Source organism: Acipenser ruthenus, unplaced genomic scaffold (genome assembly GCF_902713425.1).
Source record: "Acipenser ruthenus unplaced genomic scaffold, fAciRut3.2 maternal haplotype, whole genome shotgun sequence".
NCBI classification, from domain to species: domain Eukaryota; kingdom Metazoa; phylum Chordata; class Actinopteri; order Acipenseriformes; family Acipenseridae; genus Acipenser; species Acipenser ruthenus.
In genome coordinates, this window is record NW_026708062.1 from 63,465 (window position 1) to 89,337 (window position 25,873).

General features: G+C 42.0%; 1 protein-coding gene and 1 non-coding gene across 2 annotated transcripts in view; one reads left to right on the forward strand and one right to left on the reverse strand.

Moving 5' to 3' along the window:
• Positions 1 to 751: 751 nt before the first annotated feature.
• The window catches only part of LOC117414414 (RNA-binding protein FUS-like), a 29,581-nt gene continuing 4,459 nt past the window's right edge, over positions 752 to 25,873 (reverse strand). The window contains exons 4-20 of the mRNA XM_059019715.1: positions 23,726 to 23,750; positions 23,007 to 23,167; positions 22,400 to 22,565; positions 21,714 to 22,189; positions 20,509 to 20,674; positions 16,780 to 16,814; positions 14,553 to 14,588; positions 13,862 to 13,971; positions 13,259 to 13,388; positions 11,873 to 11,974; positions 11,449 to 11,584; positions 11,023 to 11,117; positions 9,642 to 9,780; positions 2,414 to 8,265; positions 2,142 to 2,285; positions 1,686 to 1,872; positions 752 to 1,262 (exon numbers count right to left, since the gene is read on the reverse strand). Of these exons, the coding sequence (XP_058875698.1) occupies positions 8,226 to 8,265; positions 9,642 to 9,780; positions 11,023 to 11,117; positions 11,449 to 11,584; positions 11,873 to 11,974; positions 13,259 to 13,388; positions 13,862 to 13,971; positions 14,553 to 14,588; positions 16,780 to 16,814; positions 20,509 to 20,674; positions 21,714 to 22,189; positions 22,400 to 22,565; positions 23,007 to 23,167; positions 23,726 to 23,750 (1,817 nt within the window). The 3' untranslated portion in view covers positions 752 to 1,262; positions 1,686 to 1,872; positions 2,142 to 2,285; positions 2,414 to 8,225. The remainder of the gene's footprint in view (positions 1,263 to 1,685; positions 1,873 to 2,141; positions 2,286 to 2,413; positions 8,266 to 9,641; positions 9,781 to 11,022; positions 11,118 to 11,448; positions 11,585 to 11,872; positions 11,975 to 13,258; positions 13,389 to 13,861; positions 13,972 to 14,552; positions 14,589 to 16,779; positions 16,815 to 20,508; positions 20,675 to 21,713; positions 22,190 to 22,399; positions 22,566 to 23,006; positions 23,168 to 23,725; positions 23,751 to 25,873) is intronic.
• Positions 5,025 to 5,096, forward strand: trnap-cgg (transfer RNA proline (anticodon CGG)). Its single transcript has one exon. It is a non-coding gene; the product is annotated as a tRNA-Pro (tRNA).

Sequence of the window (25,873 nt, forward strand, 5' to 3'; positions counted from 1 at the left end):
TGCCACTGAAAAGAGGAGGGATTATGAAACACCCCTGTTACACAGCAGGGCTCGGAGGTAAATACCAGGGATACCAGGTCAATGCTATGAGTGTTAACACTAATCATATATATAATAACTGTGTGGCTTCCAGAGGAACATGTGTTTTTTTATATTGTGTTCCTCGTCAAGCTGTGGAATCTGAAGCTGCGCAGCAGAAATGATTCCACTTCCAGCAGGTTGACTTTGTGCAAAGTTTCTATTCTGATGTAAACTTTCATCCCCCCCGAGCACTGTACTGTCTCCACTAAATCATTATTACTGATGAACCAACGGGAGCGCCAAGCCTTCCTCAATAGGCAAAGCCAGCGCTGCTGTTCAGGGTGAGCGTGCCTCAGCACTGCCAGCAAGCACTCGGGCGCTGGGGAGCAAAGCAGCACAAGAGCCTGGATGTCTTGGCTTTGCGGGAGTGAAGGGAGCTCTGTGAACACTGTCCTGTCCTTTCTGCAGAGGAAACAGAAGATTAGCATGGAAAGCGACCCCTTAGAGGAAGGACAGCGTTCTGATCAAGGACAGGTGGAGGGCCATGAAAAGGCTTCAGAGGCTTCTAGTCGTAGTTTAAAGCCAATAAAAGTGACACGTTGTGTGTCTGTATTGTAGCTGCGATTACTGCCTGGTGATTGAGAATAAATATGTATAGATCCCCTTTCAGGGCTTGTTGTGTGACAGGATGCTGCATGGAGCCATGAAGAAGGGAAACGTCCACACAGTATGTATTTCCAAACGTCCGGATTTATTAAAGAAAAAGGCTTGAAAGTAAAACAATCTCCCCTCTACGAGCAATGGTAATGGAAGGGCTGCAGTCCCCAGCAAAAACACACTCTGTTACCCACAAGCCTCCTGCACCAAACTGGGCTCCTTTTAAAATAGCAGAAAGTAGAAAATGTGGTTTGTCTTACCAAACACACACGATGCGAACAGTTAGTCAATATGTAGCGGTATTGTGAAGCGGGATGTGGGGCTGCTCAATACCTTGCTCACTGGGTGTGCTTCTATTCTTTTAAACAAAGTAAGGAGAGGAGAGGAGAGGGGGAGGAGAGAGTAAAGAGGAGAGGAGAGAGGGGAGAGGGGAGAAAAGAGGGGAGAGGTGGAGAAGGCAGCAGCAGTATTGCTCAGTCCAGGAAGGACAGCTCCATGCACTCCCCAGCCTCGGGGTGAAGCATGCGGGTCGCCAGCCGCTCCATATCATCCAGGCTCAACAAGCGCAGCCTCCGCTCGTAATCCTGAGAGAGAGGCAGAGGGAGAGACACAGAGTCACAACTACACGCTGCTCTACACCTGCATTTCAGAGTGTGTGTGCTGCAGCTGTGATTGTGTCTGCGTCTCTGTGTCACTGTACAGCTGTGTCTGTGTGTGTCCGTATAACATTGTGCATGTGCTGAAGCTAGGATTGTGTGTGTAGCAGTGTTTATTGTGTTCAATTTATCTTGTGTAGCTGCTCCAGCCTCTCACTGTGTGTGTGTGTGTGTCTGTTTGTGTGTGTGTGTGTGTGTGTGTGTATATAGCAGTGTGTGTGTTTATTGTGTTCAGGTTACCTTGTGTTGCTGCTCCAGACTCTCACTGTGTGTCTCTGTGTGTGTGTGTGTGTGTGTGTGTGTGTGTGTGTGTGTGTGTAGCAGTGTGTGTGTTTATTGTGTTCAGGTTACCTTGTGTTGCTGCTCCAGACTATCACTGCGTCGGCAGGGCTGAAGTGTTTGTTCAGAAGAGCAGACAGGCTGTGCCACACTGACCCGGGGTGAGGCGAGGCGTGAGAGGAGGGGTTAGGTGAGGGGTGAGAGGAGGGGCGAGGGGTGACAGGAGGGGTGAGGCGCACTGACAAGGTCCACATAGTCTCTAAGAAACAAAAGAATAAATAAGAAATTCAGCCCACTATAACACTGATAGCATTGGAGGCTCCATTCTTACTTCTGCAGTAACAGTCCTTTGATAGTAAAAGTCTTTTAAATTACATCAATGTGAGACATTGTGTTGTGCACAACAGAAATTACTGTCACGGAAACAAACATCGTACTCAATATTAATGTTAAAAAATAAAAAAAATATTTTAATTATATAAAAATGACAATTACTTACGAGTACTCCACATTGAAAACATTACATACCTGTACAGTCCACTACAAGAAGCATGGTGCTCGCTGTAATAATTTTGAACATGGGATGTGTTGTCGTGTCATGACATAGATAGTTGAGTCTCTTCAGATATCTCCATAACGACATCATCTTCCAAATCAGTGCCATCAGGCTGTCTGAAAACAGTTAACAAAGACATACATGCGTTGAATGTCAAAACATTTACCACAGATACAAGTCAACCACTATGTTGTAAAAAGAAATGAGCATTTTAAATTACAAATACACCAGAAAAACAGATGACCTTCCACAGTTTTCAATGTGTTCTGAAAGGCATTGCAGAGGGATATCTTTTCCACACCTCCTGCACTTCTGCATGACCACCTCTTGACACTACAACAAACAAACACACATTACACCCTTGTGCTACTCCAAGTATTGATCAGCTTTAAAATAAATTTTAAAAAAAAACTTAACTCTAAATACCTGTACATCTAGCAAGTAATTCATACAAATGATAGGTACATTGGTACAATAAAATACAAATCTTAAGTCAACCGGTACAACTGTATAATAAAGCTACTGATGCAACATCTCATACAGGTCGCTGCAGTAGACGAGGGGAAATTCATTCTTGAAATATTCATTTTCATCCACTTCCCCAGCCAAAAAATAAATAAAATAAAATAGATAACTTGCCTTGATACACGTCTGTCTCTTAATTCGACCAGAATACTGTACCTACTGTAAGAATAATCAAAAACCCATCACGATTTTCCAATACTTACTTTTAAATACAGGTACCAATCCCCACCCACCCCCGTTATATACACTATATACTAGAAAACAAAAACAAAAAAAACAGTGACAAATGTGGTCTCGATATGTTATGAGCACATGTGATCGACTATTAATTCTTATACAATAACAAACGAATATAAAAAGAAAACTCGGGAAAAAAAACTGGAACTTGCCTTAATTCAGGTCTATCCGGCACCTGTAACGTGAGCGATGCACCAGGAGGATTGTGGGTCCACAGTTTATACGGCAACCCTGGTAAACGAATACGTTCTTCATGTTAATGACCCGCACGCAGAATACCATGTTGCATAATCACAATTAGCAAGCAGAATAACATGATCATAATCATGATCATGATCAGCAAGCATGCTCCCTGGAGACACGGGACCCAGGCGAACCCCCGTGCAGCTCCGCGGGGATGAGCAGGTGTTCACCCCGAGCTCGTGGAACTCCAGCACGGCCACATAACACTCGTGCACCGCGGGGAACAGGGGACCTGCATTTAATTGATGTTCCCTCGGGACATGCACACTGAAGTGAATATAGAAAGTCTGCATTTCTCAGAGTCAAGCTCTCTCTTTTTACAGCTGCGCTTGCGTATTGAAGTGAATACAGTGTCAGCGTGCGTTCACGGAGATAATTCTGCGCAGATCTTGTGCAGAATGTGACCAATTTATCCAATGAACTTCTATGAACTGGTCAGATTCTGCACTCAAAAATGTCACGTATATACGTGACAAAGTAACACGTATTTACGAGAAATTAAATTATGACGTAACTACGTGTTCAAAAATGTCGCGTATATACGTGACAAAGTAACACGTATTTACGAGAAATTAAATTATGACGTAACTACGTGTTCAAAAATGTCGCGTATATACGTGACAAAGTAACACGTATTTACGAGAAATTAAATTATGACGTAACTACGTGTTCAAAAATGTCGCGTATATACGTGACAAAGTAACACGTATTTACGAGAAATTAAATTATCACGTTGCTACGTGTTCAAAAATATCACGTATATACGTGACAACAAGAAAAACGTAATTATTATTATTGTTATTATTTATTAGACGACGCACTTGTCCAGGGTAATGTCGGTTTACGGATCGAAAACAGTATAGTACAAAACAATTAATAAAAAAAAAAAAAAACTGGTTCAACCTGGATTTGAACCCAGGACCTCTCGCACCCAAAGCGAGAATCATACCCCTAGACCAACGAGCCAGCTGCCGGTTTCAGCCGGCCAACGCAACCACCTTTATTTTTTGGCATTCTTATAGTGCTGCTTTTTTTTTTTTTTTTTTTTTTTTTTTAATTCGCAGCACGGAAACTAGGATTCACATGTGTTTCACGTAACACTTTTTCAATGCATTCATCTGGTCACAGTGTTTTACCGCTACAGCAGGACCCGGCAATGCTTTTAATGCAATCGGCATTAAACTGCACGAGTACTTTCGCTCTCATTTCAGACAAGGGGATTTGAATTGCCTTCTAGCCGCTCTCGCTCACGCCGGGCGCCGTGGCGTGTGTCTGTAATCCCAGCTACAGGGGCGGGTCGAGGCTGGCGGATCGCTTGAGCACGGGAGCTCTGTGCTGCAACTGGCTGTGCCGATCGGGAGTCCGCACTTAGCACGGCATCGACGTGGCATATCTGGGGGAGCTCGTGAATGCCAGGTCGTCTAAGGAGGGGTGAACCGGCCCAGGTCGGGAACGGAGCAGGTCAAAACCCCCGTGTCGCACCAGTAGAGGGACTGCTCCTGTGAGCGGACGTTGCAGTGCATCCTTTGCAAAACAACGAAACCCAGCCTCCTTTTTTTTTTCTATTTATTTTTGCTGACTAACTGATCCATTCCTAACATATCAAAACGAAATCCCACCTAAACTACTTTCCTCATTTATAGCGACCGCTTCTCGATGCCCATAGAAATGCTAGCCGCCAGTTAAAGAAGTCAGACGGCCCAAACAGGCAACAGCACACAGCTCGGAGACACGGCAAAATTACAGTGCTCTCGACAGGTACACCCAATAGAAAAACGTCTCCCATCTAACAGAACAGCTAGGTCTGCACTTCTTTGGAAACTCGGGGGACCAAAACAGTGGCAGACACTGGCTCGTTGGTCTAGGGGGATGATTCTCGCTTCGGGTGCGAGAGATCCCGGGTTCAAATCCCGGACGAGCCCGTTTTTAATTCTTTTGTATTACACTTTTCCAATTGCCGGTACGCACGCTCAAATTCCATGAACAACAACATCACAGCGACTAAGGGCTGATTGCACAGTGGTTAAACGAGGACTGCAGTCTTTGTTGAGTCTGCAAAGCAACTGCTTATGCATTAAACACAATTCTGATGTAACAGACTATAAAACCATTCAGCATCGAGTTTCTGTAGTTTATACAGCACTGTTTATTTTGTAACGCATCTGCTTGTATTGTTTTGGTGTGTGGTCTAAAACAACCACAAAACTAGTGTAACAGATGGGCGTTTTGTAGGTACAATTGTTTGTGTACATGTACAATCTAGCACTAGAACGGGTTAATTCATCTTTTCACACTGCACTAGGTGCTGCTAATACATTACCTCCCTGTGAATTGAAGCGGTTCTTTCATGGTTTCTAATTGACGCACCAAGCGTTTTCTATGTTATTCTTTCAATTCTTGAATTTTTATTTCTCATTTTAACGTGTATAATAAAGCTAGTACATTGTTTGTTTGTTTTTTGGTCAACTTTGTTTTAGAACTGCAGCTAACAGCATACCTTTTTACCTCTATAATTAGTGTATTGCCAGTTCTGGAAGATCGCTCCCTGGTGGGGTGGGCTGGTGTTGCACCCCTGCTAGCTATACGGTATTTTGAAATGGAATTGAAGTAATTGTGTGTGATTAATTGTGTAGTCTAGTGGGTTTTCTTTCTTTGATTAGTTATTCATTCACCTTTGTAGAAGTAGTTATTCTTTAATTACTCCTTATTGTCTAGGTGTTACACAAGCATACAATTCGGTTTCAGTATATTCCATATTACAAGGCGTGTCACAGCAACACGTTTAATTTTTTGATGTGGCAGGGCTAACAATAGAAAGACATCAATCCTTACAAGATGAATCTTTCAGCCCAAACTTAATATCGATATTTGCAGTTTTCCCCACAGCTCATTATCAATGTATGATCCCAAATGAAACCTTCTGTTTTGATGAGGCTTAACGCATTAACGCACATCACAGAGTAGCACATCATAGTGATACCACTGCTGCTATCACGACTATTGCAGTTTGAACAAACAAATTGCGCGTGTAAATCAAAGAAGTGGGCAAATGCATTAAGCTTCATTCTAAACTTTAAAGTAAAAAAAAGAGGCGGACATTGCAAAATATTTGGGGGGGCAAGGAATCGAACCCGGCGCAACTGCTCGGCAGGCAGCGATGCTCACCACTACACAACCAACGCGTCTATACCCTGTATATCACAGATGCTCGAATTAAGCCACGGAAATATAGGCTGCTTGGGCAGAATGGTGTTTTCCCTCAACCACCACCGACCCGTTTTAAAAGCTGTCTATACAGCTACTGGTGTGCATGGGAGCGGACAGTAAGCCTCAAGCAAACGTCACGCAAGCATTGGTGGTTCAGTGGTAGAATTCTCGCCTGCCGGGCGGGGGCCAGTCGAGAATAGGTGTAACAACAACTACAGTTAAACAATGTTGATATGTCCAATCAATAACTTTACAAAACTATTTTGTCCAACCAATTTTCTCTTCTCTCTCTGCCATCTCTGCTTTTCGGCTTCATAAAAAAACGATGCTTAGAATTAAGACCAGTTTAAACACCCTGGCAGGACATATATATGTATTTTCCAACCAAGACAGTTGTTATTATTTATTAGCAGATATCCAGGGCGACTTACAATTGTTACAAGATATGACTGGAACAGTACATTGCTCCAGGGTACAGCAGCAGCTGGGATTGAACCCACAACCCTTCAGTGAGGTCCAGAGCCCTAACCACTACTCCACAGTTGTTTAGACATTTTAAAAAAAATTGTACAGTGAATATTAGTTGTTTGGACATATAAAAAATGTAGTGAATAGAGTTGCTGTTTGGACATATTTAAAAACTGTACTGTAAATGTTATTTTTACATTTAAATCTGCTAATTGGACACAATTTATTCTTCAACTCCTAACCATAAACACACGTATAATTTAACCAACTTCGTTGTTATTGTACAATTATGTATTTAAAAGAAAGAAAAAAAAAAAAACATGTGCTCACTCACTCACAGATTACAACAAAGGTACAAAGGGAGTTTCTACAGAAGTGACTGGAAAGCGCTTGAATTTGCTGGTTTGTTTATTTAAGGTCACACAGAGATAGTGATCAGGTGGGAACTCTTTCAAGTGTTTTCAGAACAAAGGACTCTGGCATTTTTCAAAAGCAGACTCTGATAAGTTGTCTACAACTATTCCATAAACTCTCACAGGTTATTCCACGATGGAATGTGTGTATATAATCAATCTATTTTATGTAGCGCCTTTTAGTGGACCACCATCACAAAGCGCTTATAATATAATGCATTATGTTGTTGCTTTTTAAGTATTTAGTTTAATGTTCTATATTGTAAATAGCTTCATTTGCATTCAAAATGTCCTAATGATGTCTAGATCATTAGATTTCAGTAGTAGTTTCCAAGTGTGCTGAGTTTTGCCAGTCTCTGCAGTGCTTCCAGTGTTATTACTGGTATTATTATCAAATGGGTTAAAATTATGATAATACTGTAAAATGTTGCATCTACACGGAAAGCGAAGTAACAGAAATATAAGTTCAATATGTCGTGCAGTGAAAAAGTTAAATAGTTAACAATGAAGGCGTGTTTATTCCAGTCTACTAGTGCTAATGATGTGTAATCCCCAGGGGCAAAAACTCCAAAACCCTGAAAACAGACTTCTGCAGCTGGATTCTCTGTTACACCTATTCTCGACTGGCCACAATATGAAAGGTTTGTAAAAATGATGCATTCCTGACTTTAGAATGGAATTTAAGATGCATGTCATGTGATGTCAATACAAATATTTTACTTAACTATTAAAATGTCACATTAATACATTGAAGACTCATTTCCCCCCCCCCCCCATTTTAAACTAATTAAAAAAACACACACCACACACACCTGTTAAATTCTGGCAGATAGAGCAGATACAACTGGATTTTATTTCTACAGAAAGACAATTTCAAAAACAGGACTAGTCCAGCAACTTAAACACAGAATACAAAAAATAAAATAAAATGTAAAAATCATGGTCCCGGTGTACGTTAAGGTTTTAGTAAGGCCTGTCTCTGCGGTCCTGTCTGTGTTCACCTCTGAAAGAGAAAAACACATTTAAAATGAGCTTTACGATTGCTACTACTTTTACACAAGCAGTACGCATTGCTCAAGTAGAAAGTATGTATGCCAATACAAACAAACCAAAATTCCAATTATGAAATATATTGAAGCACAATCAAATCTGTTATATTTTATATAGCGCCTTTCATAGTGGCCCACCATCACAAAGCGCACTATGCAACTAAACTGCAAGACTAGAAGGATTCTAGCATCATCAATGACAGGGGCACTGCACTAATGTACCACCCAAGCCAGGTGTGTCCAAAAAGAACACTAATGGTGTTGGTTCAATTAACCCTTTGCGGTCCATTGTTGGACCTGGTCTGACATTGCAATTATTCCTATCCGGTCCATTGTCGGACCCTGTCCGACATCATTATAGAAACGCAAAAAACGGGTTTTAGTCGTTTTTTCCTCTGGAAAAAGTCGAGAAAACCATTCAATGGCCGAGTGGGAACGACAGCAGTCGAGACAAGACGAAAAAAAACCCCGAAAATCTCATGAATAGTCATACATGGCCCTGGTAGCAGATAACGGGGCGGTCATAAGTAAACAAGATAGCTGCTTCCGCATCCAGCGCTCAGAGGACATCACAGGCATTTGCAGAGCTTTTTTGAGATGTTACAGTAATAAAATAATGACTTGGATCACATTATTGAGAAGTCTGGTGATAAAACGAGTGATCAGGAGATGATTGATCGGTATGTACGACTTATTTATTTCTTAGCATAGGTGAAAGCTATAGCGAACGAAAGGGTGGGGCTGGAGATGCCTAGTGAGTGCTTTGTTGATATACAGGGCCTTTTAAACCAGTTTGACTGGGAAAAAAAAAAAAAAAAAAAAAAAACACTTAAACAGTGCGTCTAAAATTAACTGCGTGTGTGAAAATAAATTAGACCTGGCGTGCCCGACGCGCATTTAATAAAATGGACCGCAAAGGGTTAAACAATTTGGAACAAATGACCAGAAGGGTCAACTCTGGACACCTCCCGACACGAAGCATTAAAATCACCAGTATGATGATGAAGGGATTTCTAAAACATGGAGGGCCGTGCCGTCTCCTGGCTTTCCTTCCACCCGAGTTCTCAATTACTTCGTCTAATTTGATTAATAGGACAATACTTCTCCTGTAGGTCTCAATGTTTCACAGGTACTGTACCTCGAATCAAGTGCATTTAAACTGTATAAAAAATGAAAATAAAAAAAAGGAGACCTGGAATACGTCCAATTGAAAATTGATTTAATCATTTTAAGTTAAAAAACCGAGAGCTTGCAGTGGAATGAAAACCAGAAGACACTGCTCCGGCCCTCCCCAGATTTATTCTGAAGATGGCGAGATAGAGTCTCTTACCTGCCATCCACTTTGCCAGGTCCGAAGCCACCCCTGTCACCCCCTCTCCCTCCTCGGAAGCCCCCCCGGTCTCCACCGCGCCCCCGGAACCCACCACGGTCAAAACCTCCCCGGCCACCGCGATCACCACCAAAACCACCTAGGACAGACAGACAGACAGAGAGACAGACAGAGAGAGAGAGAGACGGTCAGGAGGCAACAGAACAGTTATTAACACGGTTTTAAGTGTACGCTGTGGCGAAAGGGACATAAGCACTCCTTAATATGCATTACATAACCTTCACTACACTCCCATTTCAGCATCAAAAGAAACTTCACTTATATTTGGATAAAATTCACTAGACGACATAGAAAGAGGACATTTAGTGCAGGTGCAGTGACTTTGTATTGTGCCAGTTAGCAATTGACATTTTAATGTCTGAAGTTATGGGGGAACGGGGGGACACAAAGTCACAGGCAGGTAGCGTGTGTGGCACTGTTGGAAGCAGTGCATCTGTGGCACATGCTTTTCACCAGCTTTCAGATCAGGTCTTGTGGAATCCCAGCCCATTCCTCTTGTAGTGCCTGGTTAACCATCCGCCTGTTCAGTGGTCTCCCAGTTGGTGGCGCTGTCACCGACAGAGGGTGGTTATACCGTCTCGCCAGGTTTGAAATCGCTGGCTGTGAGCTCCCAAGACGGCGAGCCAAAGCACGCTGCCCTCGTCCAGCCTCCGACATGCCGATCGCACGAAGGCGCTGCTCTCGACAGACGTGGCATATTTCTTACTTATTTAAATGGCTTTTATTCAAGCTTGCAATTCAACGGCTGAAATCGCTCCCTATCCAGCGTCCAATCAGCTGTCTCACCAATTAGGTGATTAAGCGCATCTGCTTCAGTCACTCAAGCGTGTCATGGGCAAGGATGAATGATCAAGGGATTAAACAGAAACCAAAAACATTTAGTCAAAGTCCATCATTTATATACCTTTTTTTTTTTTCCCCCCAAATATAAGTGTTAGCGATACATTTCTTTTGATGCTTTATACAACCCCTACTCAACCCTGGTCCTGGAGGTTGCCGTCCCCTCCTTGTTTTTGTTCCAGCTGTACCTTAAATTGCTTAACTGGACCTATTAAGTACTTATTAGAAGCTTAATTGGTATAACTAATCAATTTAGTGGTACAGTTGGAACAAAAACCATGAAGGTCAGCAGCCCTCCAGGACCAGGGTTGTGTAGCCCTGATCTACGCATTACCTATTATATTACTATTCAACATTTGTTACATTACTACTCCCCCACCTGTATACTTTCTGTATAGGTTTAATTGTGTTGGAACTCTGCTTTTGAATGTAAAAGCATTCTCAGTTACTACCCCCCCCCCCCAGATTCTCAGACACTCACCCCCCATGGGAGGGGGCCCGCCAGCCCCCTCTGGTTTGGGCGCTTTGCACTGGTTACACTCGTTCCTCCAGGAGAAATTCAGGTTCCCACAAACACTGCAGAAAAACAGTTTTTATTTTGCAATTGCTCTGGCAATACTTCTGCTGTAGGTCAGGAGAGATTATATATATATATATTATATATAGCGTGTGGAGTATTTGTGTCAGATTACTTTATCATACAATTAAATACAATTTGATTACAAAAAACAAATTAGACATGTCAAATAACCTGACAAAAACTATAATTTGACTACAAAAAAAAAAAAAAAAAAAGTACAAATTCACTTTTTATTTGATATGCAATTTGAGTGTTTAAAAATGGAATAAAAAAGCAGAAATCTTGACCCTTCCTAGGTGTTCTCATTTCCCCTCCCTGTATACTCACGGGTTTGAACACTTCCAGTCCCCGGCTCTCTGCTGGCCCCCCCCTCCGTTGCTGCTAGGGAAGCCCCCCCCGCCTCCTCCTCTGCCTCCTCCAAACCCACCTCTTCCCATGGGCCCTTCAGAGCGAAAAGGCATATCTTTAAAAACGAGAGGCCGGCAAAGGCAAAGGGGTGTGAATATGAGGCAGAGAAAACAGAAACACGCACACACACCGAGAGACTCCACGTACACACCCAGCTCAGAGTCTCAACACACAATTACACTGCAAACAATGGCAAGGACTGTTCTGCTAAATTCTCAATGCATTTCAAAATGGCCTTTGGTGATGTCATAGCCGTTCTTTAACCTCATGGCGTTTAGGTTTTAAAACCCGATACTGATGCGACAGCGGTCTGAAAATGTCTTTATAATAACTGGCTACTCGCCTCCTCTGCCACGCCCCCCTCGCATGTTTCCGCCCCCTCTCACAAAGTCTGGCCGGCGCGTAGCAAATGAAACTTTGATAGGATTACCACAGAATTCCTTGCCTGAAAGAAAAAAGGGAGAGAATTAGGAATATTGATCAGAGCTCCCCTCAATGAAGTCTAGTATTATTATTCTTAATATTGAAATGATCAGGAGCCAGGAGTTTGAGCAGGGTTACAATCTCACACCAGCCCTGCTGCACACAGTCCTGGGGCTCAGAGCTCCCCTCAATGAAGTCTTACTAAAGTATCCAATGACCTACTTTTAGTAAAAACAAACTTGATTAAAGAACCAAAAGAAACAAAAGAGTCTACAAATGTACAGCTAGGACCAAAAAAGTTTTGCATCACCCTCTATATAAAACAATCTAATTATACTTCATGAAGTCGAATGAAACCTGCTGAATAATCTCACGTTAACATATTGAATTACACACCGCTTTGTATTCCCCTCTCCCCCCCCCCCCATACACTTAACCCTTTGCGGTCCATTGTCAGACCTGGTCCGACATTGCAATTATTCCTATCCGGTCCATTGTCGGACCCTGTCCGACATCAAAAAAGCCGAGAACCATTCAATGGCCGAGTGGGAGCGACAGGAGCCGAGACGAGTCGAAAAAAAGGGCGTGTCTCATGAATAGTCATACTTGCCCCTGGCATCAGATAGGGGCGGTCATAAGGAAACAACCTGGCTGTGACTGAATCAGCGCTCTGAGAATATCACGGACATTTGCAGAGCTTTGAGATGTTATAGTAATAAAATAATGACTTGGATCGCATTATTGAGGAGTCTGGTGATAAAACGAGCGACCAGGAGATGGTTTATCGGTATGTACGACTATTAATTATTATTTATTTCTTAGCATATGTGAAAGCTATAGCGAACGAAAGGGTGGGGCTGGAGATGCCTAGTGAGTGCTTTGTTGATATGCAGGGCCTTTTAAACCCGTTTGACTCTGGGGGAAAAAAACACTTTTAAACAGTGCGTCTAAAATTAACTGCACGTGTGAAAATAAATTGGACCTGATGCGCCTGACACACACTTAATAAATGGACTGCAAAGGGTTAAAGGTGACATTTAGAAATCCAAAATGACACTACTGTACTATTACGGCTTCCTGTAGACTTGAGAGAGAGAGAATAAATCCAAGGTGATGCAAAACTTTTGGCCACGGCTCTATGTAACTATATGGCATTTGTATGTATAACAATAAACTTCTTACCAAGTGAGTATGTCTAATGTTTATTATTTCTTTTTAAATCTCAATCCTGTAACTCTAGATGCTAACACTGTTGGCCAGAGCTGTAGACCGAGGCGAGAGAGAGGAGTGAGAAAGACCGCCGTACCATCAAACCAGTCTATAGCGGCCTTGGCAGAGGGAGGGTCATCGAAAGAGACGGTCGCTTCCCCCTTCAGCTTGCCCGTCTCCCGGTCAGTGTACAGGTTGATCATGGGCAGCCCAGTCTTCTTGTTAATCTGGAAAAGGAGAGAGAGAGAGAATGGAAAGCTGAACGGCACACATTCAGAACCAAGGGGAGAAATAGGAGATTCACAGAAAGGGTTGTGAACCATTGTAATAACATGCTGCCTCTTTGGGGGGGGGGGGGGGGGTTCCCCTCTCCCGAGGAGGAACAAACCACACTGGCACCAAAGCGAGTGAGCAAGCATAGGTGGGCTGAAAGGCTCGTTCTTATTAAATAAATTTGAGACACAGACAGCGGATCTTCTATAATGAGTTATCCTTAAAGCTGTACCTACAATTGCATCTAATGTCTCACTTCTACTGCCTTTCCCCCCAGGTATAGCTAAGCTGGACGGGCTGGTTGAGGTGATCACACTCGGGTGTGTCATATTACTCAGTGAAAACCCTGCAACGCTACTTTGATATATAGCGAAACATATCGAGAGGAGGGTACCGTTATACCCTTATTAGTTATATTATGGAGTACCTTGATGATGCCAATCTGCTTAAAGAAGTCAGCCACAGTGTCCACAGTGCAGCTGTCCCCCAACCCCTGCACAAATATGGTGTTGTTATCAGAATTATCCTGTTCCTGCACTGCAAAGAAAAAACAGGAGAGAAATGAGTGAGACAGGGGATAAACACAGCTTTTACTGCAGCAGGGATGGGAATAAAACTCCCGTTGCACAGCAGTTTGATCCATTTCTGGTTTTAGTAGGAGTTCAATAATAACACACACCTGAGTGCGAAACATATTGCACTGTGGCCGATCAAGCTTGTAGTAAAAGTTGGAATGGGCGACACTGCTGTGCAATAAATAGGAGTCAGATTCCCATCCCTGCAATAATAATGCTGGTTATCACAGGAAGTGATGCTACAGATGAGAAATGTACCTAGTACTACTACACACATTTAAAAATCAAGGAGTTTTATAATTAACAGTTCATTTTAGTCTGGTGTGTGTGTATATATATTATAAACACATACAAAGATTGTAATGCAATGCACACTAGATTCAATACACAAACCTTAAGTAATAGTGAAAAGGTACACAAGTTACAACATACAAAAAAGTATTTAGGATGTTTTTGGACAGAGAGTCCATCTTAAAACAAAAGCAACTCTTAGCTTCAGTTTAACTCCCCCTTCATATCTGAAGTCACGGTTATGATACTTACTAGGGAGTGGCCCTCCAGGTCCTTGGTCTCTAGGTCCTTTAGGAAGGAAGCAATGAAAAGAAAGAGATTTTAGTACAGGAAAAAATTAACAAAAAAAAAAAAGCCACACGCACACCACAGTACCTGAAATCCACTCTTAACACTAATATTCTGAATCCCTGTATTACTGTACACACACAATTTAACATCCAATAACCCCTCACTTAATACCAGCTTAACCAAAACACACACCTTTGTACTTCACCCTAAAGACTTTCATTGCAAAAAAAAAAAAAAAAAAAAAGTGGACCTCTAAAAATGGTACTTAAATAAAACTATGGAATGTCGTACAATGGGAGGTATTTCAGTAATATTCAAGTTCCATTAAACCCAGTATTGTACCTTTCTACACTGAAACACAACCTTCGAAAACAAAAAATAGTTGATAAACCAGGTCAGAAAATGACATCCAACCGCAGCGAATGCGAATGAAAACCATGTGTATTTATAGTCAGACTTGTACACTTTGAAAAGTCAACCTCTAACTCCAGTATGTAGAAATTACCGCACTCAGACATTTGAACATTAAGAAATATACCTTTTTTTTGGTGGTGGGGGGTTTTGAAATACAGATTTCAGAATGTAAAAATAAATTTCAGTAACCGTGACTTAATTTGCTTGACCAATAGATGACATTTGAGAAATTATTGGTCATATACCTCCCCCTTAAGACACCAGACCAAAGACTTCGATCACAACCACATTGTACCAAACCTTTCCCCAATAACACCGAGGTGAAATTAATTCAACAAATTGCAATACTTTGCCCCCTGCCTACTGAATCAGTAACTCAGCCCCTCTATAGCTGGACTTCAAATATTTGACTAGGATGCAAAACTAAAATGAAATGTTGATATTGAACACAGATAACCCCTATCAGGACCACCATTTTTCTTTTTTTAAATGAACCTTTATCCTGTGCAAGGCATCTGTTTAACATGCAAGAACCACAAAATAAAACCAATACCGAAGTCTCAAGACTAAACCAACCCCTTTTCAAACTTGAAAGAATTTATTAATCCTTGGTCCTTTAAAACAGACAACCCCTAACCACCATGAAAGACACGACTAGTCTTAAAATGGGCCAGCTGTCACTTGAAAAAATTTGCAACAGTTTAATTCTTCAGGTCTTTTTATAATAGATAAAATGAACCCCCTTCCACCATAAAGACATGACCCAAGTTTTAGACTAGTTGTCACCACGTCAAAACTTGAAACAGTTTAAAAACACGTCTATTAAAATATATATCCCTTGAGCAGACGCTCCCTTTTTACTCAGACACCTTTGAAAAATTGGAAAAAAATACTACGGGTAGGAGGACCCAGACCATTGGGGAGAATACAGGCTTAACGTTACGGACCTCCTCCTCCTCACACCCCAAATACACTGAAATCACCTTCTTAACGGACCACACCGCCCTCTAGTGGCAGCACCTTGTAACACCAATTGTTGTGGGGCTTTTGCCACCGTCACCAACACGCATTCAAATGACATTTTAATTCAACACATGCACGATGTAAAAATAGGATTGTAGTGCGATGACAGCAATAGGCACAGACATGAATAACCATTTAGGTTAATAGATTTACATGCCAGGCTTCAATAACCCATGGGATGCAGATTATAGCTTGCGAATCTGGTTAAAAGCCAGGAGTAGTTTTTTTGTTCGTTACATTAGTTTTACAAAAAACCCTTTAACAAGTCCCGATCATACCTCAGTATAATCTGACTTTAATATATTTTATTGCTTTAAAAAAAAAAAACACCTTTTAAAGTTTGAACCAGAAGTATTCCATGAAGGAAAATTCACCCAACAACTTCTGTATTGCATGTGTTCACATTAAGTACAAAGACCCCTCAAATAAAATGAAGCTATACTACAAAACACTTTGCTGTATTATTTCTCTGGATCACACTTTACATTGGACCATTCCCAGCATGCTGTAGCGTAGACATCATCAACATGCATAGCAGTGAAATCCTGAATTACCCTTATATTAAAAAAATAAAAAACAACCACACTATCAAGTTAACCACAATTGTTCAGGAAAAAACAAAACTGCAAACTTGTACCCTTAAGAAAAGTGCTCCCATAGGTTATATCATAACGACTGGTTCAGTAAAGTTCATTTACACTATAATGCAATTTGAATTTTCTGTGTGGTTTAAGTTAAACTCTTCACTTACCACCGAATTTATTGAAGCCACCTCTGTCTCCACTGCTGAAGGAAGGAGAAATCGGGGGGGGGGGGGGGGGAGGGGGGAAAAAAAGTTTTGAAGAGAGCTGCACTGCTTCCTCCACCACCCCCCCTCCCTGAGACGAGAGCTGGTCTTTGTACAAAAACACAAGGTCTGTCGAATGATCCCTCAAATCAATTCTCTCCTCTGAAATAATCTCCCTCAAGCCTGTCATACAAATACTATGAAGTCACTTGGCAGAGAGTTAGTAAGAAGGGGCATTAATGAGTTCACAAGAGCAGCCATGGAAATTTTACAGCAATTAAAAGTGCCAGCGCCATGGACGAGAAATCTGCTCCTGATTACCAAAAAAAAAAAAAAAAAAAAAACACTGCTATGGACTAGTACTTTTCATAAAACATGAAAATGGGTTTGTTTAAAACCTGGCCCACAAAATATTTGACATGACAGTTACAAGTGTAAAAGCCAGCCCTGTGAGTCTGGCTATTAAATGGGGCAATAAACCTCTTTCTTGAAGCCGAAGATTTATATTTACAGAAAGCCATCTCGCAGCAAAGCCATACCATTTCGCAGGTGGAAAAATCTAACATTAGATCATTGAAGTATAAAAGCCACCACTGCTTCAAATAGCTGAGTGTTAAAAACTGCATTTTAAAAAAGGTAAATAAATTCCGAAATCTAATGTATTTAACCTATGGTAGGAAAAGAGCCATTACAGCCGACTAGGTCAGGTCTTGGATTATGCTCTGGGGTGAAGTTCGTTAACAAAGACACACACATCTGAACAATAGAATAATTCCTTAATTAGAGAGTTTAATAGCTTGCCTGTGAAAAGTCTACCCAAAAGCAGAACCTATTCATTCATATATATATTAAAAAAAAAAAAAAAAAAAAACACACACCACAAAGTGACTTCATAGTAACTTCGCTGCTGGGTTCCTGGGTTTAAACTCCTGCCCATCCTCACTCAGATTCTGAATGTTGTGTGCAATTTGTACTGTAGCTTTACATGGATAACATTAATATATGATTAAAATAAACCTCTCTCTCAATTATATGCACCTCCCCATACCAAATGTTTACACTGTCACAATTTTTATCACAGGCATAGTAGTTTGTGACAATTGCCCCCTATTAAAATACACATGGCTATACACAGGGACAAGGACAACCGGCAGTTTGAAATGCAATAATGGAGTATGTACAGCCCTGTCGATAACGCTGAACTAACACCATGTACAGACTTTGATTTGAGAGTCTCGTGCAAGCGTATCTATAGCAGATGCTGAAGTAGTAAACCATTCATTTCAACCTGAAAAATGGAAGAAAAAGACCTGGGACACAAAAAAATGTAGAGTTTAATACACAAAGAAAACAAAAGGCTGATTTTTTTTTTTTTTTTTTTTGCCAAGTAAAGATTCATTTCAACCAGTTGTAAACACACAACACTTACCAGAATTTAAAAAAAAAATGTGTGAACTACACTTTAGATAGATGGGTTGTGAACTGGATAACCCCACCCAATTTAAAATGTATTTTATAGGCTTGGAGGTCCAGTGGTTAAAGAAAACAGCTCAATACCTGGAGGTTCCCAGTTCAAATCCCAGTTGAGACCCCAACTCACTCTGTGTGTGTGTGTGTGTGTGACCCTGAGCAATTCATTTCACCTCCTTGTGCTCCGTCTTTCCAAAGAGACGGTAAAACAAACGAGCTCTATTGGAAGCGACTCTGCAGCAGCAGCTGAGGCACAGTTCACCCCCCTTAGTCCAAGTCGCTTTGGATAAAAGCATCTGCTAAATGACTAAAGCAGCTGGCAATGGCTTTGAAACTACCGCTGCAATGTTGCTACAAGACCCTCCCATTCCAAAAGCACATTGAGCTTCCATTGCAGCACCCTCGATACACCCAGTTTTTGCAGACCTCTTTTAAAAATAAAGTTTTTATAGGCCAGCATGCGGAGAAATTAATTGACACTGATTCAACCCTACAAAAAAAGTGGCCACGAATGATTGACATTAACTGCAACCATCACTTTAATGGTGTAACCAGGTTTGATCAAATTTATAGGACGTATTTACCGCCCAATCAAAAAAGTATATATATATATAATAAAGGCTGCAGTACCACCACAAGCCCAATAGGGGTGCCAGAAGACAGCAAGCATAATACAAATCATGCTCAAGACTGTAAAATACACAGTGTAATTAACACATGTTTTAAAAAAAACACTACACACACTTGCATTTAACTTTATATTATGATTTTTGAAGATTGCTTTTTTGATTTCAGGCCCTCCTTTTAAAAGTGCTCAAGTCAGATATTCTGGCAGATGTATGCAGAATACCCCCCCCCCCCCCCCCCAAAAAAAAGAACACCAATTTTCTTCTGGTTTACAGAATGAGGGGTAGTTGGACTTGGATAGAACTTCTTAAGTGTACAACACCTCACCAGTTTTACAAAACAGGCTTTCGTAGAAATTATATCGTTTTAAGACAAGATTGCATGTGTTGAGTTATTTAAAGTTTAGGAACTGAAACACTTTTTTAAAAAATGATAATTGATGCACTTGCAATTATAACCCATATAACCGATCAATTATAAGTTTTGCAAAAAAATATAAAAAGGTTTAGTGGACTCTGCATAGAACAGGCATATATTAACATATATCTGGTCACCATTGGAAACAGTTTCCCTTTTGAATGCATTTGTTTTGTCACATTTAATACTCTCAACCCCCCAGACGCACCAATTAATGACTGCATTTTTAATAACCGGGTTTGGACCACTTAATTACATACATATATTTATGCATCCTACACCTTTTGAGAGTATGAAACTCATTTAATAAAAATTAAGATAAAACCGAGGACACTAATGTTTGCCATTTGAAGTCGAACCTCAAAACCACTGACTCCCCAATTAGGCTTGAGAGAACATATTTCACCTAACGAAATCAAAGAATTTCTGAAAATGATATTTCAGCTGTTAAGTGAGACCACTCTTTCATAAGCAAACACTTATCATAAAATTTTATAAACCCAGATGTGCACATTATTACAGAAGCATGCCTGAGACTGGGATAGATCAAGAAATTGAACACTGGTCTTACTGGTTTCGTTTCTCCCAGTAAGTGTGACCTTAGTACAGGGCTTCCTACCCTCAGCGTTGGCTGCTTTTCATTCCATCTGAGCTCTCAATTACTTAACTAGACCCTTCATATAAAATGTTATAGCTAACTTAATCTCCACAAGTTTAGCAGCTGAAAACAAGTTTTTAAAAAACACCCATTACTAATTCAATTAAGTGTCTAGTTAACGTAATTGAGAGCTCTATTTGTGTCTAGTTAAAAAGAAGTTGTGTAACCAGTTTGGCCATTAATTAAATATATATAGCGGGAGGTAGCCACCTTTTATAGTTCTAGTTCAGTTGCACAGAATATACCCCCACATTACACAGCAGCTTTAAGGTTTAGCACCAAGCAAAAAATATCAATTTGATGTGCAAGTTCAAGTTTCTCGCACACCAATTAGGCTTCCGGGTGCAAACGTGATTGCAGTAATGCATTGCACAGAGCGCAGGATACACTAGGAGGGATAATCATTAAATACAACTAAGCTTGCAGCACAACCTTAAATACAAAAACTGCCATGCAATAGTTTGACATTTTGAATTTATGACATCAGTTTGTTTCACTCCACCCGCCCCTATGGAACCTACCCCATGCCTCCTCTTCCTCGGGGTCCTCCCCTTCCTCCCCTGTCGAATCCTCCCCTTCCTCCGAAACCACCGCCCCTGCCCCGGCCTCTACTATCTTGTCCTCCGTACCCTCCAGATTCGGGACCCCCGTAGCCCCCTCCCATCTGGGGAGGCTCCTGACCGTACCCTGGGAGACAAAAAGAAAAGGGAGAGAGACATTGTGAGGTCACTGGTCATCTTATATCAGTATCATAAGCCCAATGCTTAAGACCGTGTGTGACCGCACAGATGGAAATAGACTTCCAGCCCCAGTGTGTCTAGGTAACAAGCTCAGGTGTGTGATTATTAATCCTAGTGAAATCAGGAATGGATCACACTGCTGTGCAACGGGTGTCTGATTACCATCCCTGTGGTGATAACCAGCATTAGTACGGCAGGGACAGAAATAAGACTCCCTTTGCACAGCAGTGTGATCCAGTCCTGATTTCACTAGGAGTTTAATAATCAGACACACCTGAGCTTGTTAGCTAGACACACTGGGGGCTGATCAAGCTGGTAGTAAAACCTGGACTGGATGACACTGCTGTGCAATAGGAGACTGATTTCCAGTCTTGTCACCACCATTACCTTGAAAAAAACAAATCTTTGAATAGTGCTGAAAAATTAGAATTGAAGCAAAATAAAACGAGGAGTTAAGATGGCTACATGCTAAGTTTTTAAATAAGACCGTGAATATTTTGAAAAGTGACAAGTTTAAATTAAAATATCACTGAAGATAATAACCAGAGACATAAGACTCCCATTGCATATCACAGAGACAATCTATTAAGCTCAGTGAAAAACTAATGAATCAAGCTGCTATGCAATAGGAACTTTATTCTCCTCACCACCACATATCATAATACTCCAGCCCACAAGGTAGAAAACTGAAATTCCCTCAAGTGTATTAACACACACACTCCTCTCCCCCCCCCCCCCCCCTGGATTTATGGGGACATTAGCTTGAATTGGGAGCAATAGCAGTAATGACTTCCAAGTCACACCACAGCAGTGTGTGTTGAGAGACAGTGAGCAAGTGAGGCAGCGGAAACAAGAGGGCGACTTCCTTATCTGTTTTAAGGTAGGCGTGTGGACGGTTTTTGGTGGTGGGTTGGTTGATCCGCAATCCCCCACACCCCCCCCCCCCCCCCGAAACCTAATCCCCCCCTTTTCTCTCCCTCCCTTACCTTCTGCAGCTCCGTACTGGTGGCTCCCGTAAGTGTGCGCGGGGTGCGGGCTGGGGTAGCCCGGGTGCGGTTGCTGCTGGTTGCTGTAGCCGCCGGTCGTGTGAGCTTGAGACCCAGGAGGGGGCGCCCCCCCACCAGCACTGTAACTGGAGTGTGTGTGGTTTAGTAAAGGAGCCTTTCCCATACCTCCTGCCCCTCCTCCTTGACTGTACTGGCCCTGCTGCTGGCTGTAGCTCTGGGGTGGAGGGGTGTTGTAGTTGGGTTGTTGCTGTTGGCTGTAGTGTCCCGCAGCTGCTCCTCCTCCTCCGCTAGCTCCCCCCGCTCCTCCCTGCTGGGGGGGCTGCCCCTGCCCCTGCCCAGCATAGCCCCCCTGGGTCCCGTAGCCCCCTCCTGCTGCGGCCCCAGAGTTAGCCCCGCCTCCACCGCCGCTCTGGGGCTGCCCGTAACCAGAGGGAGCCTGGGAGCCGCTGCCATAACTGGGGAGGAGAAAGGAGGGAGGGAGAGGGAGAGAACACACACAATTAAGATTATTCAGTGCCGTGTATTCTCTAGTGTTGTGCAACGCATTACAGTATAGTTTACCCAACTGCTGGCCATAGCCAGGGTATGAAGAGTTTCTATAACTCTGCTACAGCAGTTCAGTGTAATGTCATTTGTGGATTCTCTAGCGCAGCGCATTGGTTTACCTGGTGGCTGAAGACGCAGAGGCTGGCTGCTGCTGCCCATAGCCCGGGTACGAGGACTGCTGCCCGTAGCTGCTCTGGGCGGGCTGGCTGCTCCCGTACCCAGCGGCTCCGTACGCCTGACTGGACTGGCTGTAGCCTTGAGAGGCAGGCTGGGCACCATAACCACCTGGGAGACAGAAGTCAGTTAATCAGGGGTTTCTGCTGCCAACTAGGGGGGTCAGTAACTATTACGCAAAACAATTAGGATTCAATAAAACAAAACTTCCTTTTCTATATAAAAAGGGGGAAAAAAAAACAAAAAACAGCGAGGGTGGCTGGTGTCGATCTGGCTGATTTACCATCCAGACAAACGAATTAAGAAACAGCTGCTTGGGTTTGTGTGGGTCGCTGTTCTCCGCAGAGTCTGAAGAAAAAGCAGCGACCCACACAAACCCGAGCAGCTGTTTCTGAATTCACTCCGAACGTGTGAAATCAGACCAATCGACACCAACCACCCTTGTCTGATTTCTGACTGCAATAAGCCAATAAAAACCTGTTTGTGCAACACTATTATCGATTTGAAAAATAAATAAAAAAAAAAAAAAAAAGAAAGACTCTTGCAACTCGCCTGTCTGGGTCTGTCCATAGGTGGACCCATAACCTCCCTGGCTGTAAGCGGCTGCACTGGTGTCCGAGGACTGCCCATAGCTGCCATAGCTCTGCTGGCCGTAGGCCTGGGCAGCTGGCTGGGTATAGCCTTGACCAGTCTGAGCACCATAAGGTCCATAGCTATGGGAAAGAAAGAAACTGTAAGGCTGCATTCAAGCTGACTCGTTTGAAACTATGGATCTACGTGCTTGCTGTTCACACTACTCTGTGAGCAAAGGGGCCAAGTTAATGTGGATGCGAACTAAAAAAATTTCTGGTCCTTTTCCCCCCCCCCCATTATTTTTTTTTCCCAGGACCGAGTCCGTTTGTGTTCACAGTGGTTTTCAAGTGTTCGTTTTATATGGAGCGTGAACCGGATGCTTACAATATCCTGCAAGGCACCTTGAAAGAGGGCAGCTATTGATGCATCGCCTGCCCTCAGCACCACGTTAATGGATCCTCACCTGATGTGCGATCCTTGCACTACCGTTATGTAAATTGTAGATACAAATGGTCTTAATTATTAGTTGTTGCTTCTTATCTCTTCCTGTATTTTGTAATATTTGCATTCTGTAAATTACACACTTTTTTGCACAGTAACCTTCTACTGCCCTGTAACATATGCAAGATCGCTTGGGATAAAGGCATCTGCCAAATGAACTAATAAAAATAAAATTATTAATTGAAACAGATCCTTACCCTTGTGCTGCCGTCTGAGAATAATCTGGAAAAAAAAAAGAGAGATGTTTAAACACATCCAAGAGATGGGGCAGGGTTTGCATGTGAATCAAGGCTGTGCCAATACTCGTATGTATACTATTTAAAATCAGCAAGTGTTCAATAAACCCATCTGTTTATGTATGGATTTTCAAAAACCAAAAGCCGTCCTTCCCTCGCCTTTGCAATCCAGTACCAATCAATGGCAATTAACTTTCAAATTGGGGTTGCAATTTAGATAAAAAAAGGTTACACCAGATTAAAAAAAACTTAACTTCCAAAATAAACACCGACTTTCGCGGCGGAGGTTAATTGCTATTGATTGGTACTCTATCGTAAAGGCATAGGAAGGGCGATTCCTTGTTTTGGAATCAACTACTGATTTTTGAAAAGCGATACTGCTGATTCATTTCAACTCGCAGACTTGACTATACTTCCACTTACTATAAATCAAAAACAAGAGATCACCTTTGTTTCAAAACAGTAAATATGTTGCAGTATATAATTAAAAGTACAGGCATTACCATTGTATCACTACACATACACACTCAAGACAAGCAGGGAAGGGAATCAGACTCCTATTGCACAGCAGTGTGATCCATTCCAGGTTTTACTACCAGCTTGATCAGCCCCCAGTGCGTCTAGGTAACAAGCTCAGGTGTGTCTGATTATTAAACTCCTAGTGAAACCAGGACTGGATCACACTGCTGTGCAACAGGAGTCTGATTCCCCTCCCTGATGATGATAACCAGCATTATTATTGCAGGGATGGGAATCAGACTCCTATTGCACAGCAGTGTGATCCATTCCAGGTTTTACTACCAGCTTGATCAGCCCCCAGTGTGTCTAGCTAACAAGCTCAGGTGTGTCTGATTATTAAACTCCTAGTGAAACCAGGACTGGATCACACTGCTGTGCAACAGGAGTCTGATTCCCCTCCCTGATGATAACCAGCATTATTATTACAGGGATGGGAATCAGACTCCTATTGCACAGCAGTGTGATCCATTCCAGGTTTTACTACCAGCTTGATCAGCCCCCAGTGTGTCTAGCTAACAAGCTCAGGTGTGTCTGATTATTAAACTCCTAGTGAAACCAGGACTGGATCACACTGCTGTGCAACAGGAGTCTGATTCCCCTCCCTGATGATAACCAGCATTATTATTGCAGGGATGGGAAATCAGACTCCTATTGCACAGCAGTGTCACCCATTCCAGGTTTTACTACCAGCTTGATTCGACTAGAGGTAAGCTCAGTTGTGTCTTGCTATCTTCGTGAAACCATGAATGGATCAAAATGCTGCTATGCTCTGAAAATCTACTAGATGTGAACAGACACCAAACTGAACGAACCAACGTATTTGGAGGGGAGGATATGAATATTGCCGAATAGTTTATACATATTTAAATTCGGTTAACCCGTAAAGCGCATAAACCTCCATTTTACAAACCGGCTACAACAGCAAGGCAAAGAGATTGGAGGTGGCAAGTACCCCGGATGACAAAATCTGCGCCATTCATAAATAAGATTTGCCTATATAAAACATTTTAAAAAAAGCCCGTCGCAACCCGTCAGACTCAAAAAGGCAAGAACGTACAACGGCTATATAAAGCTGGCGTTCACGTATTTTGTACATAGGCGGAGTTGGGCAAGAAAATGTTTGAAAATTATTATTTTTTGGGGAGATAAAACGCTAACCGAGGCGCCGTTACAAAATGGCGGCGGGTCTAACAACTCTTTGTGTTGTCTTGCAAAGAGACGGCAATAAATTATCGAGAATTAAAGATTAAAACCACTGTCGGTTATATAAAATTATATAGACAACGCTTTCACACTATCTCCGGGTTAAGTTTATTTATTTATTTATTTATTATTTCAATAACGTACCCGTACCCTAATCGCCACACACAACGTAATGCTAATAACGCAAATGATGACATTTCTAAATAAAACGTACAACAACTCAATCTGTATAATTATTAGCTTTGCTAAATTAACACTATGCGTATCAATAGTACTTTAATTTTTAATATAAAATTAATTCACTGCCTCCCTCTCCCTCTCCCTTTACACGGTATCTTAAAATACTGAATACAAAACATGTGTTACGCCGTATATAAAAGGCAAATA